Here is a 16,533-nt window from a genome sequence, read left to right as displayed (position 1 = left end):
TTTTCAGGCTGGTTTTGTGGATTTGGAGCTAAATGTTGTGCCTGGGGCACGTCGTGTATTAATGATACTCGTTCCATGGAGAGGTTGGAAAAAGATATAAGTTTCTTCCCTGTTCCAAAACCAAAATCAAACCCTGAAAAGTGTAGTGTTAGCTAGCTAGCTACTGAAGATATAGCCTACTGAATGTATACACATGCTGCTTTTGCTTTTTAATGATTAAAACAGTGAAACAAAGACCGACCCTGCTGTACAGGAACCAGTGAAGGGAAGCAGGGAAACAGCAAAACACCGTTCTTCTGCACACACTGTGATGCCACACAGCTGGTTCAATATCAGCAATGTTTCCCTTTATATTCATTGTCTTCTGTGGCGATCAGCAGTGATGTGGTGGTTCACTTTTACACTGTAATCTGTAGCCTATAGTTCGGCTTTAGCTTCTAACTATCTTTGTCTTTTTAACCTGTTGTTGCTGCTGAGTCAGTTTGACATCCTGGATATATCCTTCAAACACAGACTGTAGACCCCTCTGTCTGCTTCTCTCTGGAATCACTGTTTTATTTTTCCAAAAAATATGATAATATTGCAGTTAGTTACAGCGTGGGCTCTATGCTTACTCAAACAGCTTGTCGGAACCTTGTCTTGACGCAAAGGAGCTGCTAACTACAGTGGCTGTCACTAAATCGCGAATGGCCTTAAGTAGAGCCAGTGTTTGGTTTGTCCTGCCTGGGCTACTGTAGTAACATGGCGGTGCAACATGGCAGACTCTGTGGACGAGGACCCGCTCCCTATGTAGACATAAACATCTCATTCTACAGTAATGACAACACAACGATTCTTATTTTCAGGTGATTATACACTTAAGAAAATACACTGATTATATTATATTTCCCCCTGAACCCTGCACACTGGACCTTTAAACAAAAGGTGCCATCATAATAAAACTTCGTCAACTAACTTTCATGCAACCATGTGCTCATATTTGAATTTGAATTTACATGTCAGCAAACGAATCTTCCTACGCACACTCAACACGCAACAGGATATCCTGTGTTACTTTGTGTTGATACTGCCTCACATTTGAACGCCGGAAATTAAAGATACCTTTTTGTGTGTGCATAAAATGACAGGTCATGAGAGAACTCATCTCCTTTTTATATTCATTCAAACCACCCCAGGAGTTCACTATGGGACCAGCTGAAACCTAAGTGCTGTATATGTATGAACAGACAATAAAAACTGCTTTCATATAGTCTTATGTTTAATGTTGTGGTATGATGTTGAAAACACTGACCTCTAATTCATAATTAAAAGACCATATGTGCTTTTATTTTATTATTTTGTTATTATTATGTTCATTAGGCAGCAATAATAATATTATAACAGTAATGTACTACTGTGTCTCTGATGTTTTGCATTACACACTAAAATAACTGGTCACATACAATAAAGCCTGATTGTAGCCGATGTGTCCACTGGCTGACTCACCCCTGTCTGATGTTTTTATATCTCTCCTCGGATTAAATGTGTTTACAGTTTCGCTTCACTCACTTGCTGTCATGGTTCAACACGTTAAGTTTCGTTTCTCTGGTCTTACAGGCTGTGGGGATGCACCCGTTTTACCAACCTGGTCTTTGCCGTCCCGGTGTTGCAGCTCCGTTATGCGAGAGACACCGAAGCACCGCCCCCGTGGACTGTCCAGGCGTACAAAGGGAAGCACAGTCTCCGGGATTTCCTCTGAGATGTGCGAATATAAGCGCTGTGTTGATGAGCGGTGTACTGTATTCATAACCGGACATTTTGTTGTTTGACATCTTTGACCACATCAATCTGTGATAATGGCTCATAGGAAGTTATCTGTAAGCGCACGCTGCCAGATTGGAGTGGACTTCTTTGAGTTCCTGAAGGAGAGTGACCGAGCATCCATCACCGACAGACTGGAGTTGAGAGACATCTACAACAATGAATTCAGGAGCAGGTAAGTTATTCAGCATTATATTATATTATATTATATTATATTATATTATATTATATTATAGGAGATCTGTGTGCATGTTTGAGATCTTCTGTAAATGTTTCCGATTTAATATTTTTGCGTTTATTTTAGAAATCCAGGGACCAAAGATCCAAACTTTGGGTCAGTCCTCTATGCCCTGAAGACGTCCAACAAAGTAACAAGACGGAGAGACACTATTCGCTTCAACACAACGGTATGCAACTTTCGCGTTATGTTTGAAGCAATGAAACCTGTTGCAGCAGTATTTTAAATTTCTGTCGCTGGCACTGGCCCAGGGGCCCAAAGTCTCAAAGTCTCAAGGGCCTCCCTGCATGGCCTTCATCTTCACAATACCCCTCAACTCACTAACCATAAAGAGACACAAACTGATGCAAATGAACTGTACAGAGACACAAAATGACCAAAAAAGAAACAAAATTACCTCAAGGAGACAAAACCATAAAAGATTTTAAAAAAGAAAGACGTCACACAGAGGTGTGGGGTGCAGAGGGTGCTGGAATGAGTATGGGATGATTAGTGCAACAGGTTGCTTTCTATAGGTGTTTACTCTTTATTCATTCATTTATGTATTGCCATCAGTTTTGTGTATATGTGAGTGTATATATACGTAGTTTGACAAAGCAAAACATATTTGTCATGATTGGATAATTACGGAAGCGTATTGCATTCACTTGACAAATAAAAAAAGCTCTGTTTTTCTGAGTAATTTTTTCTGTTTTTTCTGAGTAATTTTCCCCCCATTTTTCTGAGTAATATTTTCTGTTTTTCGTGGTAATTTTTTTTCTGTGTTTCGGGGTATTTTTTTTTTTTTTTCGTGGTAATATTTTTTCCTGAACGAGGAGATGAGATACTTCAAAATCTTGTGAGAAGCTCCTACCTGGCACTTGCAAGTAACCCCTACGTCCATGGTGACTCCTGCTCATGGGTGTATAACTATGTGCCTTACCCTTATTGATCCCGTAGCCTAGTTGAAATTGTAGGATGCAGGTGGGAGGTTCTTGTGACATTTTGAAGTATCTCGTCTGCTCGTTCAGGAAAAAAAAAAAATAACCACGAAAAACAGAAAAAAATTACCACAAAAAAAAACATGGAAAAAAATTACTCAGAAAAACAGGGAAAAATTACACCAAAAGACAGAAAAATGAATAAATTACTCCAAAAAACAGAAAAAATTACACCAAAAAACAGAAAAATAAATAAATTACTTCAAAAAACAGAAAAATAAATAAATTACTCTGAAAAACAGAAAAAATTACACAAAAAAACAGAAAAATAAATATATTACTCTGAAAAACTGGGCATTTTTTTATTTGTCAAGTGAATGCAGTGCGCTTCTGTAGGATATAAAGATGATTCTTTCAATAAGAATTTTTATTTTCTAATTATTTTTATATTCTGTATCTTGCTGTAAGACAAATATTATTGGTAATTAATTTAATATATTAGAGGCCTAGGACAATTAATCACTGCACAGCTTTATACTGATGTGGAGCTACATAATTGACTATTATTAATTTATGGAGAAGAGGTGGTACTTCCTCCCACTCCTTTTTGGACATGCAAATCATTATTATATGTTGTTTTCAGTTTTCATGCTTCCTTTAGTAACCTGTTTTGTCTGTCTACTACTGCATGGTTATTTTGTTTTATTTACATGTTCGAAATATCCTGCTCACTAACTAACTAACTACACAAGAGCTGGGTGGATATGATGACAGTATATAAAGTGTACAAAGCGATGCTTATATATAAAGTGACTTTGCTTTGATGCAACTTGGTTGAAGTGATTTAACAGCACAATGTAAAATGCAGTATTCAATATTAATTTCAAAAGTAAAATTATTTGTTGTGAATGCTATGAAACAAAAGAATCACTGCTAGATTAAATTTGTAAAATATTTTAAATAAAGTTACACCTGGGCTATATCTACCCAGGAGCTTTAGTGTTCCTGATTATGGGTCAAAGTCTATTACACACCAGACCACGCTTATAAATAACCAATAGGTCACATGCACCATGACCAGTTTCTGCTTTTTACTGTTGATACATGGCGCTTGTAGAATTGTTTTATAAACAACAGCTGTAATTATCACAGTCGTGCTGATACACAGTGCAACAGCAGTGTGATATTGCTTTAGTGAAATAGAAATACAATTCAATCTTTATTAAGAAATCTTGGTTCTAAAACAACATTAATCACTGTTTGTGTAACAACAGGGCGGTGTCACTTTCCCAGAAACAAAACTTCCTGTCTGACACGAGCTCTTTTGAATGTCTTAAGACACAGCTTACTGTTATATTTAATTAATTTATAGAAATTATATCCGTATGCAGATCAGGTACTTCAGAGTACAGGTGAGGATATTATTATGTACTACTTCTGATTAAAAAATAAAACAGAGGACACTCAGCCACTCGATGTTACTTTCTATCCGAAGCCAAAGTTGACATGAAGTGACCTCTGCACAGGTCACAGCTCTTTTTATGGACCAGTGGCATTCACCGAGGGGCCAACGGCCAGAGCCTGTGCAGAATGGAGTGGCCAGTCCCGGGATAGTCACCTCCGGAGATCAAGCAGAGACGGGAGTGCGAGCCCGGAGGAGACTGGCCAATCTTCTGATGAAGAAACTGAAGACAGACAGGTAAGAGGCCCAAATAATGTGAGACCTTTGATTATCACACTCCTGAAAGCCTTCTCTATGAGCAGGTTTGTTTTTACCTCTGCTTGTCACTACCTGAGTGCTGCAGGAGCAGCTTGTCTATTTATTTTTGTTACACATACAATATTCTTCTGCTCTCTCTACACAGACTTTTGATGGTACCTCAATAAAAGAGAAAACTTAAGTGCATCTTGCTTTATCGACAATAAGCAAATGTAATTTAAAAAGTCAAAATCAACAAACAAACACATTCACAAACATTCTGAGAATACTCTCAGTGAACATAGCCTAAAAATTTTAAGTACGGAGTCCTAGCTTAGGAGTGATTTAGGAAAGTTATCAGAGCAACTCTGAGCAAGGAAGGGACAGAAACTTTAACCTGAGTGAGGAGGTGTGGTCGACCCTGTTGCTAGGTGTGATGCTTGCTTTTAACAGATATGATTGGTTGTCACAGACACACCCTTTGTGAGCCTGCAAGGTGTGGACACCCAGTGGAACTGAAATGAACTGCTGACTGTGAAAGTGTTGTCGTTGTTAGTGTGATCACTCTGCTGATGGAAGGTTGACACAGACTCAAGTCATCACTGCTGCACTGTTGCATTTTTCCAGTTTTTCAGATATGTTAGTATTGTGATAATTTTATTTCTAGTGTTATAACGTGATTGTGTGAGGTGGAAAAGGCATGCGTACCCCTAATGAGATCCATCCATCCATCCATTTTTGTGGCTGCTTATCCTGTTGAGGGTCACGGAGGACTGGAGCCTATCCCAGCTGACACTGGGTGAGAGGCGGGGTTCACCCTGGACAGGTCGCCAGACTATCACAGGGCTGACACATAGAGAAAGACAACCATTCACACCTATGGGCAATTTAGAGTCACCAATTAACCTGCATGTCTTTGGACTGTGGGAGAAAGCTGGAGTACCCGGAGAAAACCCACGCTGACACAGGGAGTACATGCAAACTCTGCACAGAGGGGCTCCCTCTTGGGATCGAACCAGGAACCCAGTGCTGTAAGGCGACAGTGCTAACCACAACACCACCATGTTGCCCCAAAATGAGATCAATCACACTTATTATCCCTGCACAATCTAATCTTTGGCATGGCATTTCTTAACTGTCATCCAGTGTTTTGAGAATGTTTCTCTTATCTCTTTGTCTTTCCACCATTTTCTCCTCTGACTAAGAAACTCTTAAGCCTCTTAAAAGTCCTCCTCTGTTCCTAACAGTTTTTCACCTGAGGAGCTCTTTTAAGGTCTAAGATGCTTTGTTAATAACTTTTATCTTTACAAGGACCTAGTCTTAACTTAAAGGGAAAATTGTAAGAAAATGTCACACAATTCTAATGATTTTCTTAGAATTTGGTCACTAGGAGCAGCTCTTAGCGATAGGACGCTTTGTGAATGTGGCCCCAGGCCAACAACAATATGTTGAATGTACTCGTGTGGCATAGCCAAAAGCAGACATGACAGGAAATACCATGGATAGGGTTGTGAACATAAACTGCAGGAGCTATGATAGCTAGCAGGCTAATAACAGCCAGTCCACAAAGTTCTGAATTATGTTGCGTCTTATTGAGAACCTTACTGTAACTTCTGTCACTAGCCCTGCGTTCACTACCTTATCTTCTTTTGCCCTTATTATTTCTGTATACTACTTGATGAAATACCTCAAAGAGTATATTTTAATTTTGGCTCTGTGATTTAATGGTAATGTCTGAAGTCACGCACCACTCAGCTGCCTTTAATACAGTGCGTCATAACCCTCTCTTTTCCTCCACAGGGCTCAGTTCACCTCCGACAAACATGGTATCCACATCGACTCCGAGCACCCGTTTGAAAACGGGAAACTTTCCTTACAGGTGGACGGCACATGTGAGGTAATAATGTTTGAAAAACTGCAACGTTCTGCGATCATCATCAGCTATCAACACATAAACCCATCGTTGGCTGTGCTACAAATATGAAGCTCCACTACATATATGTCTTTTTCTTCTTCTAACAGTGTGTGGTAAATCTGAACGTGAAAAACACAGGAAAAGAACCGATATATTTCACTTACTACACCCCACTGCACTGGCTCAAGGACCTCATTCTGAGCGATGAGCGCAGTGTGACCAAGGCAAACCCTCTGTGTCTACAACCAGGTAGTGCAAATACCACAACCAAGTGTACCTTTATTTGAATGTATGATGTCACTTGCTCCTATAAAAGAGACTTTATGGACACAGTAAACCACTACACATCTGTTCTGTTGTCAGGTGACACCTATGGAGTCCAGGTTAACTTCCGCTGCAGTGTGGTTGGTTTCTATCCAGCCACACTGGCCTTTGAATTCAAACCAGACCTGCAGCCTTCCTCCACTGCCTTCCACATTGTGCGCTTCATTGAGACTCAGTGTATAACTGCCTTGGGGCGTGAGCTGGCGCCTATAGCACCCTACAAACCCCGCTCCCTCCCTGCTTGGACCCCAGAAGATTATTTCACCATTGAGGATGGACAGCGACCTGAAGGGTATCACTGTTCTCTCATCACACTTAAATATACAGCAAATGTAAAAACAATTAAATGCTGTTCATCTCCTAGTGATATATCTAACTGTTTCCATTTTGTCTCCTCTCACCAGGCTGTCAGTGATGCAGCTAAAAAATGTGATCGAGCTGAAAGAGTATCGAATACCAGCATACATGAACCAGCTCATCCAGTCATTGAAGCAGCCGGCGTACTTCAGCAACAGAAGGTAAATTCAATTCAACTTTAGAATTACAACAATATTTAGCAAGTAGAACAAGACGTGCTTTCCGGCCATCAGATGGCGCTATTTTCATCGTCTCATTAGAAATTGGGTTTGCTGCTGAGGCTGTCAGACAATAGACTTTATTTATTATTTTATCCACTTTGCTTCAACCGATCACCTCCAAAATTTTATCATCTGTTCCTTGTCCAATTATCCACCTTTCCTGAAAATTTCATCAAAATCCGTTCATAACTTTTTGAGTTATTTTGCAGACAAACAAACAAATAGACAAATACACAAACAGACCAACGCCGGTGAAAACATAACCTCCTTGGCGGAGGTAATCAACTTTTTTTTTTTTTTTTCTTTACCAATTTGTGGCACCCCCCCATGGATGATAGCACCCTCAGCATTCACCTATACTGCCTATGCCCACGGCCGGCACTGGTTAAGGTTAGGGAAAGCTCATGTTCTTGGTTTTATACAGAAGGCAGTGATTTTTTTCTGTCTCTCCACACACACACACACACACACACACACACACACACACACACACACTGTGTAATACAATTAATTTTCCTTTGGTCTGTTCAGAAGGGCCTTGCTGGAGAGTCCCCTGAGCTGGGAGAACTACTCTGAGAAGTTTCAGCTGCTGCTGTACCTGGAGGAGCTCCAGATGGAGGTGGACATCAGGAGGTACAACATCCCCAACGGTGAAAAAGAACACGCCATCATGGTCAGAGATACGGCCAACAAGAAACTTCTCGTTCTGCAGGTGAATATGTGCTCGCTCATTCACTTACAGCTCACCCATAATCACTAATTCCTTCACGTGTTCATTCCCTCCCTTAGAGATTTCTGTAAGCTATCGAGCTCTAGCTAGTGACACAAATAGCATCTGTAGTGCTTAAACAGGAGGGATATATAAAAAAGACAAGTGGATATCGAATCATAAATCATAGTGGAAAGATCAGTAGTATTTGCCATATAAAGCAAGCGTTAGTGATGATATGATGGTGTAGGTTTCTTTACATAGCTTGAGAATTCACATCTTCCCTCGTTCTTTTTAACCTCCCAGGTACCGGGTGTGTCTGAGAACCGTCCGTCTGTGCTGCGAGGGGATTCACTGCTGGCATATCCCTCAGAAGAAAAAGAGGTGAAGTACCGCGGCTACGTCCACAGCGTGCAGCTGGACAAGGTCAAACTCGGCTTCAGCTCAAAGTAAGATCAAGACATTACAGTAATACGCAAGAATTACAACATGAAAACACTGATTTCTATGACTCATATTAAACACGTGTTAATATGACATTCATAGGACATTCACCCAGTTTGTCTGTGAATTTGTTTGCAGATTGCTGGGTCGCTTTGTGGACAACATGAAGTTCAATGTTGAGTTCGTTGTCAACCGCCTGACTCTGCGCGTTCAGCACAGAGCAGCAGAGCTGGCAGCTGCATTCAGACTGGGAGAGGTGTTGTTCCCTGCTGCACCCGCTGACTCTCACCAACCTGAGCTTCCCCAACTCAGGTCAGACATCTTTACATATAGACTGTATATGTCTTTATATAAAGTGCAGTGTTTTAGCTAGTAATTTTACAACACAGATGTTTGTCGTAGTCAAAACCACAAAAGAAATGGCTGTGCAAACACCTCCAAACAGCCCCTACATGCACACGGAAGCAGCGTGTTTCAGCCTTTAACAAGCACTAAAGAGAACATGTGATTTACTGTAGACGTAAACATGGCGGCTGACTCTGTCTTCCTGTAACGCTGACATTATGCTCTTTCTGTTGATAGCCTGTTTGACTACAAGCTGGAGCGAAACCCTGAGCAGTATCAGGCTGTCCAACACATCGTCGCTGGTTCGTCCAAACCTGCGCCTTACCTGGTGTTTGGCCCACCTGGAACAGGTACAGCAAGTTCCTGCGTATTATTTCATCTTGGTCTTTTAAACAATTTAGGTTTGTGTCGTGCTTAAGTTCAGTGCACTTGACTTAATTCTGTTGTTTCTTTTTCTGTTCAGGGAAAACTGTGACTCTTGTGGAGGCCATCAAGCAGATAGAGAAGACCCAGCCCTCCTGCCACATCCTGGCCTGCGCTCCCTCCAACAGCGCTGCTGATCTGCTCTGCAAGAAGATTCGCGAACACGTGGACGAGCATAAAGTGTTCCGCATGTATGCAAGCAGCAGGGACCCAGGCTATGTCCCTGATGAACTGAAGGTCAGGGCTGATACATTCAGTGCATCATGTTTGGATGTTTTGATGCAGACGGTAACTGACGTTCATTCACGCTCTTGTTCAATCATCTACCTCCTAGCAGAGTGCTGCATGGGTCCAGTTTTGAAAACCCCTACATGCCCGTGCCTGAAAAGCTCAGTACCACAACCAACCTGTTGTCTGTAATTATCTTAAAGTCGAATCTGGACCTGCCTCAACCCCTTAATCTAAGTGACACAACCATACCCGTACTCTCCCATTCAGATGTGCAAAGCACTCGCTCAGTCAGCTCCCACTTGTTGATGCAATGCAAACTGACACAACGTTAACTGGTTTTGCAGTAATCATCTATCTTCATATCCACAGTAACTTCCCTGTTGCTATCAGTCAGCTGCATCCTCAGCTCCAGAATCACGTTTTGTCGAATGTACTCTGTATATTTTGTCATTCTGAAGTGTGATACAGTTGAGTGTCAACACAGCCAGCTAGGGCACCTGATTATTTTTGTTCTCACCCACTGCCCACCCACATTTAGTTCCCCTTTAACTGTACCCATGAATTTATACAAATGTTTTTCCACTGAGGACTCTTCCCCTGAGGGTGCTTTCAGACCTAGAGTTGTCTTGCTTTGGACCGAATCAGGGACTAATTTTGTTACAAAGTTCCATCATTGCCTAGAGTAGGTTCGTGTTCTCACTGCAGCATTTACAAGCGGACCAGATCAAATGCCTTGTGCGAGAAAGCTGTTCTTGATTGGTCAGAATTTCCATGTGGGAAAAATCCAGGAAGTAAATAAAATGTTGAGGAAGATAAATGCAACACTTTCCAATGTCACAATGGAGGGACAACTACGCAGGTTGATTTTAGCGGTGGTCATCATGTACTATATTGCTGTCATTGTTCATTTTAGTCAAACCATACAGTTTGACAATGAGGCGTGGCTCCAACTAGAAAACAATGTTTTGATGCATTGGATGTGCTGAATGTGCATATTAAGGCAGTACAGGAGGAGGTGCACATTAATAATCCTCCAGGACTGTAACATGCTCATGTTTAACCCAAACAATGCGACTGCAGTTGGTTCAGATCGAGGTCCAAACACGTTCTCACCACAAATGAACCGCACCAGAGTTCGTTTGTAACCTGACCGAGACCACCTTTTCAAGACGGTCTCGGTCAGGTTGTCTTGGTGGGTACCTGCCAAAACAAACCGCACTTAGGGGGCAAACAAACTTGAGTTCAACTGAACTGAACCAAGCAGGGCAGGTGTGAAAGCACCCTTATTGGACATTATGACACTTGCTTTCATGCTGCATTACTGCTGCACTTCCTGTATGTGTTTGATAGTGTTGCATTCTTAAGTCTTTTTCTTGCATCATTAAGGTTTGTGTACACAGACATTGTGGTACCTTCACAGGCATGCTCTAACCTGCTAGGAGACTGTTACCTTTTTCCTGCTAAAGAGAAGCTGATGGAGTATAAGATCATGGTCACCACCCTGTTAACAGCTGGAAGGTAGTGAATGTTTGCTCACCTGCATGACACCATAAATAAACTGACACACTACAGTATTCACACCATGTTATTCTCTGCCATCTGAAACACTAACTGTCAACTGTGCAGATAAACTCATGTGACAGGAAGTGTGTGTCCTCTCTGATCTCTGCAGGCTGGTCACAGGAGACATTCCCGATGGTCATTTCACTCATGTGTTTGTGGACGAGGCGGGACACGCTGTGGAGACTGAATGTTTAGTCCCACTGGCAGGTAAGAAAACAAACTATTTTTTCTCCATTTGCATTGAACTTGTTTTATGTGTTGGTTGATCTTTGTTATCTCTGGAACAAAGGGCTGCTCGATGCACAGTCTGGTCAGGTTGTTCTGGCAGGAGACCCCAAGCAGCTCGGACCCATTCTCAGATCCCCCTTTGCACTGAAATACGGCATGGGTAAGTACAGACATACATCTACACTGTCCTGTTAGCTTACACACAGAGTGAACATAGAAACACAGTCTTGCCCTACTTGTGTGTTTATTTCTGGAGTTAAACGGCTCTGCTGTCTGCAGGAGTGTCCCTCCTGGAGCGCATGATGAAAGATTTCCCTGTGTACCAGAAGGACGAGGGCAAGTTCGACAATCGCTTTGTCACCAAACTGCTGCGCAACTACAGGTGTGGTAGTAGAGATGGTTATAGGTCACTGCTTGGCAGAAATGATGTGTTTAATTTTGATTGATTTTATGTTGTTGTTGTTGTTATTTTTTAGATCCCATCCTGCCATTCTGAAGATTCCTAACGAGCTCTTCTATGACGGAGAGCTGCAGTGTTGCGCAGATGAAATGTTACGCAATTCCTACTGTGGATGGGAGTACCTCAAGAACAAGGTAATGCTCCTTCTTTTAGCACACGCACACATATTGTACAGACCATGAAACACTACATACAGAAACTTATAGATTAGAAACAGGGATGCAGTGATATACTGGTCAAACATCTGTATTGGACAATGTTCGCCTTGTTGACTGTCATTAGCCTATCAGCAAACATGATGACATTCACCGATGGCAGTGGCCGAAGTTTTTCTGTTGTGTCACATCAGTTTGGCGCGGCGTCGTGTCTGTGGGACAATAGTAAATGTGTTTAGGACAAACAGAAATGTTCCCACGGATGAATGGACGCAGAAAACTCACTATCAATGCACCAGGGGGCCGACAGCTGCTAACGGCTAACAGTTACATTATGATGCGTTCAAGCTCTACAGTAAAAATGAGTATTGGGCGAAGATAAATTATAACTTTATCATGATGTGTTCAAATGTAAACTGTCATAGGTAGTTTTTGGCGAGAAACTTGAATAAATACAGCTGTTTGACGAAGAAATTTGTTGATGTTTTTACAACAATACAAAATAGATATTTCCGAGGGAATTACGATATACAGAGTAAAAAGAGTGACAGAAGGTTGTTTTAAAGATAGCTTTAAAATGTGTTTGCTTTCATTTGTGCTCATTCAAAGGTCGTGTAATGAAGGACTGAAATACTTTAAAACAGTTAAGCTGTTTTTTTTAATAATCAAGTTTTCCTGGCACTAAGGGGAAATAAATAACAAAAAAAAAACACAAGCACTTGCCGTATATCCCTACTTAGAAATCAAAGCGTGAAAAATTACCACCAATGCACCTTAACACTATTATATCTTTGTTATTCTATATATAATGGGACCATTTCTCTGCAGAGCTGAAACAATAAATTTGTTAATCTATTAATTAACTGAAAGAAAATTATTGCCAGCTATGTTGATAATCTATTAATAGTTTAATAGTTTATTTATTAGCAAAATGCCAAACATCCTCTGGTTTATCTACGAATCGCCACTGTAAATTGAATATCCTTTGGAAAAACAAGCAATTGGAAGATGACATCTTAAGTTCAGAGAGATTATGATGGCCATTTTCCCACCGTCTAATAGTCTGCGTCATAGACTAAATGATTAATTGAGAAAATAATAATAATGAATAATAAAAATAATATCAACTAATACTATTAGTATTTGATGGAGGATTTTCATTGAAAAAAAATACATTAACATTTTGATGAATTCAATGTTTTTATGGCTGACTTATCTTTATCTTTTATCTGTGACTCAACTTAAATTTAATGACCTATATTTATACAAATAAACACAAATTAACTATAATTTTTATTTATTTAAATTATATGTATATTCATTTGTTGGTATTTGTATTTAATTTTTATTTAACACTGACTTTTTTGATATGAAATAATGAGTTCATCGTGAATGACACGGAAATCATTGAAGCTTTTTAGTCACAGTAGAGGCAGACTGATTTGTCATATCATTCGGTTCTGAATATCACACGATAAAAGTGACTCACTCACTTGGCTGAATTTCAACACACAAACAAACCTCACAAACTATTACTGAAGAACAAAAAAACAGCCAGACGACCAAGTCTATACATCACTTCATACACTGAAGCGTTGTGAAGTTTGTTCCAATCCACAGCAGCTCAGTTTTTTAATAGAAGTTCTCCCAGAATGTTTTCGGTAATATTTCCATAATGAAATATTTCAAATGTATCTCACACACCTGTCAGAACTTCCCGCTGATCTTCCATGGCGTGACCGGTCTTGACGACCGTGAGGCAAACAGTCCCTCCTTCTTCAACATAGCAGAGGTGGAGGTGCTGATGGGCTATGTGAGGAAACTGCTGGAGACACAAGGGAAGAAGGGCCACAGCACCATCTCACCCAAAGACATAGGCATCATCGCCCCCTACAGGAAACAGGTTGGAATTTCTTTAACACGCAACACAGCGGTGTAGTTTATTGTTGTTGCAGATTACATATGTCGAAGTGCAGCTAAACATACATGAAGTGGAAACATGCAATGAATTTGTTTTTTCTTTGTCACACAGGTGCAGAAAATCCGCAAGGCCCTGGAGAAAGTTGGGAAAGACTTTAAATTCAAGGACATGAACGCACTGAAGGTAACAGAGTATTTCACACTTGAGCAATGTGTAACATGTCGCAGATGCAGAGCCTTAAGTGTGTTAATGTGTGTGTGTGTGTGTGTGTGTGTGTGTGTGTGTCAGGTTGGTTCAGTGGAGGAGTTCCAAGGTCAGGAGAGGAGAGTGATCATGGTGTCTACAGTCCGGAGCAGCCCTGATTACATAGAGATAGACAAGCAGTTCAACCTCGGCTTTGTCAAGAATGAGAAGGTATGACACAAACACATACTCTGTGTATGTACACACACACACACACACACACACACACACACACACACACACACAAAAAGAATCTGACACAGTATTTTCTTGTCCAGAGATTCAACGTGGCTGTGACTCGAGCTAAAGCCCTGCTGATTGTGGTGGGAAACCCCAGAGTGCTAAACGCAGATCCTACCTGGGGCCGGTACGCATCACACACACACACACACACATATAGAAATGTAAATGTGAGCTACGCCCTGTTTCAAAATTCATACATTACTCCAAAAACTAATAGTAAACATGAACAACTTTCTCTTGAATCCGAAACAATAGAGCGCTGAAACTTAAATTTGTGATGTCATCATGTATAAAGTCTAGAGCTGCTCAATAGACATGACTTGGAAAGATGTTATAGATGACACTTAGAGCACCCTGAGGCCTGTGCTACGAAGCAGGACTTTGCGAGTTAGCGAGATAACTTAAGGGTGAACTCTGGGTTTTCAGTACTACGACGCTGGTTCTGTTTTTACCGGGATAAATCACCATGGTAACATATGCTGAACTGCTAATCTTCTTTTTTCCATATAATTGTTTTGTGAGAGCCAAAGGGAACCACTTGGGAGGAACTAAAGTATCTCACACGGCCCGAGAGATGCAGGTTGCCTACTCCTGACTCAGGGGAACACTCTGAGTATATGGGTATATTTTCTGTTGCAGAACTGAGAACATTACAGTAGAATAAAGCTCATTTGTGGACCAAAAAAACTTTCTGTGGGTCCACAAAATCAGGCTCCCATTCATTGTCTATGTGTCATCACAAGTCTGACACCTACTTCTCTGGTTTCTGGCTTTGAGAGGGAGCAGCTTATGTTCACAACTGTTGATTGAACTTTCTTAGGCGCACTGGAATATGAATTTAGGGGCTGTCCTGCTTTAAATGTAAATTAAAGAGAGCAATCTCTGATAACTCTCCATCTCTCATGGTCTGCAGGTTCATCCAGTACTGTCGAGAGGAAGGAGGCTACACTGGTTACGAGCATTTCGAGGAAGACGAGGACGTGGTGGCCAGACTCTCTGCCCTCTACATCAACATTGATATTGAAGGTAACGGATGCGTGACTTTTATTTTTATTACTATCACCCTCAAAATGAACATTTTGGAAATGATGTTAACACAGTTCACCTTGCTTTTCTCGTCAGTGGATACAGCAGAGAGCGGCGTTCAGCAGCACCTGGAACCCGAGTGGAGGAGCGACTTGTGAGGGGAGGGAGAGCACAGACTTCCATCCTGATTCATTTTGCATCACAGTTGTCCTCAATTCTCCAAAAAAAAGACTTAATGGCACCTTTCCACATATCTCTACAGCACTTCTGATACAAAAACAGTGTTCTAAAATGTCTTTTTAATATCAGCTATATGAACTTGACCAAAGACAATGAAGGACAGCTTGTTGTCGGCTCCCTGCGTGGACTGCACAAACACTGCTTGGCTTCAAATGCTTGGCTGCAGATGCTCCTTTTACCTGGTTAAAATTGCATCAGATAATTTGGAAGCGTGAATATGCAGTATATATATTGTTCCTAAAAATGAATTTTACTGACCAAATACATCAGTCTCAGGGTAATTTAATGTATAGTGTTTGACTTTGCTCAATCATCACTGCTCTTTAAGAGTCGTGTCGTATGTATGTGTACTATTGTGCAATCCAACTTTTATAATAGGTATTAACCAAATTAAAAATGTTTATGCTCTATTTTGAACTGTTTTGCAACTTTTGTTTGTAAAATTAAAGCTTTTTAAAAATATGATATGGACATTCTTTTATGTCGTCCAAACAAAAGTCCTTTTGCTAACGGGAATGTCACACAAATCATGACAGAATGTGAATGTATGTGCATTTATGAAAAGATTAAAATCATTTGTCAGATTTGAGTCTCATTTAAAAAAAAATAAAAATATACATGCTAAACAGAAGCAGTTAAGATGACATAGTATTTCAAAAATACTTTAATAACATGTTTGTCTCACCCAGACATTCAACACATCCCACTCCTGTTTGTAAAGCATCATCACAATCAACATTTTCTCTTGGACTATGGTGTTTGACGTCACAGACATAGAGGCACTGTCCAGAAATTAGCCCAAGCCCGCAACATTCTGATCGCCACGGA

At 40.7% G+C, this 16,533-nt stretch overlaps 2 protein-coding genes across 5 annotated transcripts in view; both read left to right on the top strand.

Moving 5' to 3' along the window:
• The window catches only part of LOC125892379 (putative helicase mov-10-B.1), a 19,373-nt gene extending 17,585 nt beyond the window's left edge, over window positions 1-1,788 (top strand). For all 4 annotated transcript variants that reach the window (XM_049582360.1, XM_049582361.1, XM_049582362.1 and 1 more), the window contains one exon: window positions 1,597-1,788. In XM_049582360.1, the coding sequence (XP_049438317.1) occupies window positions 1,597-1,788 (192 nt within the window). The remainder of the gene's footprint in view (window positions 1-1,596) is intronic.
• LOC125892377 (putative helicase mov-10-B.2) lies at window positions 1,705-16,533 on the top strand. The gene is made up of 23 exons (XM_049582358.1): window positions 1,705-1,975; window positions 2,105-2,207; window positions 4,485-4,657; window positions 6,458-6,554; window positions 6,680-6,821; window positions 6,936-7,188; window positions 7,301-7,414; window positions 8,006-8,186; window positions 8,490-8,632; window positions 8,766-8,939; window positions 9,210-9,322; window positions 9,436-9,632; window positions 11,047-11,144; window positions 11,299-11,396; window positions 11,479-11,577; window positions 11,697-11,799; window positions 11,894-12,011; window positions 13,744-13,935; window positions 14,065-14,136; window positions 14,242-14,367; window positions 14,475-14,563; window positions 15,353-15,465; window positions 15,562-16,533. Exons 1-23 carry the CDS (start codon window positions 1,836-1,838, stop codon window positions 15,621-15,623), a joined length of 3,000 nt encoding a protein of 999 aa, XP_049438315.1. The 5' UTR covers window positions 1,705-1,835; the 3' UTR covers window positions 15,624-16,533.

The sequence above is a fragment of the Epinephelus fuscoguttatus genome, linkage group LG7 (genome assembly GCF_011397635.1).
Source record: "Epinephelus fuscoguttatus linkage group LG7, E.fuscoguttatus.final_Chr_v1".
In the NCBI taxonomy this organism is placed as follows: domain Eukaryota; kingdom Metazoa; phylum Chordata; class Actinopteri; order Perciformes; family Serranidae; genus Epinephelus; species Epinephelus fuscoguttatus.
Note: the sequence above shows the minus strand (reverse complement) of the source record. Positions and strands in the feature narration are given on the sequence as shown.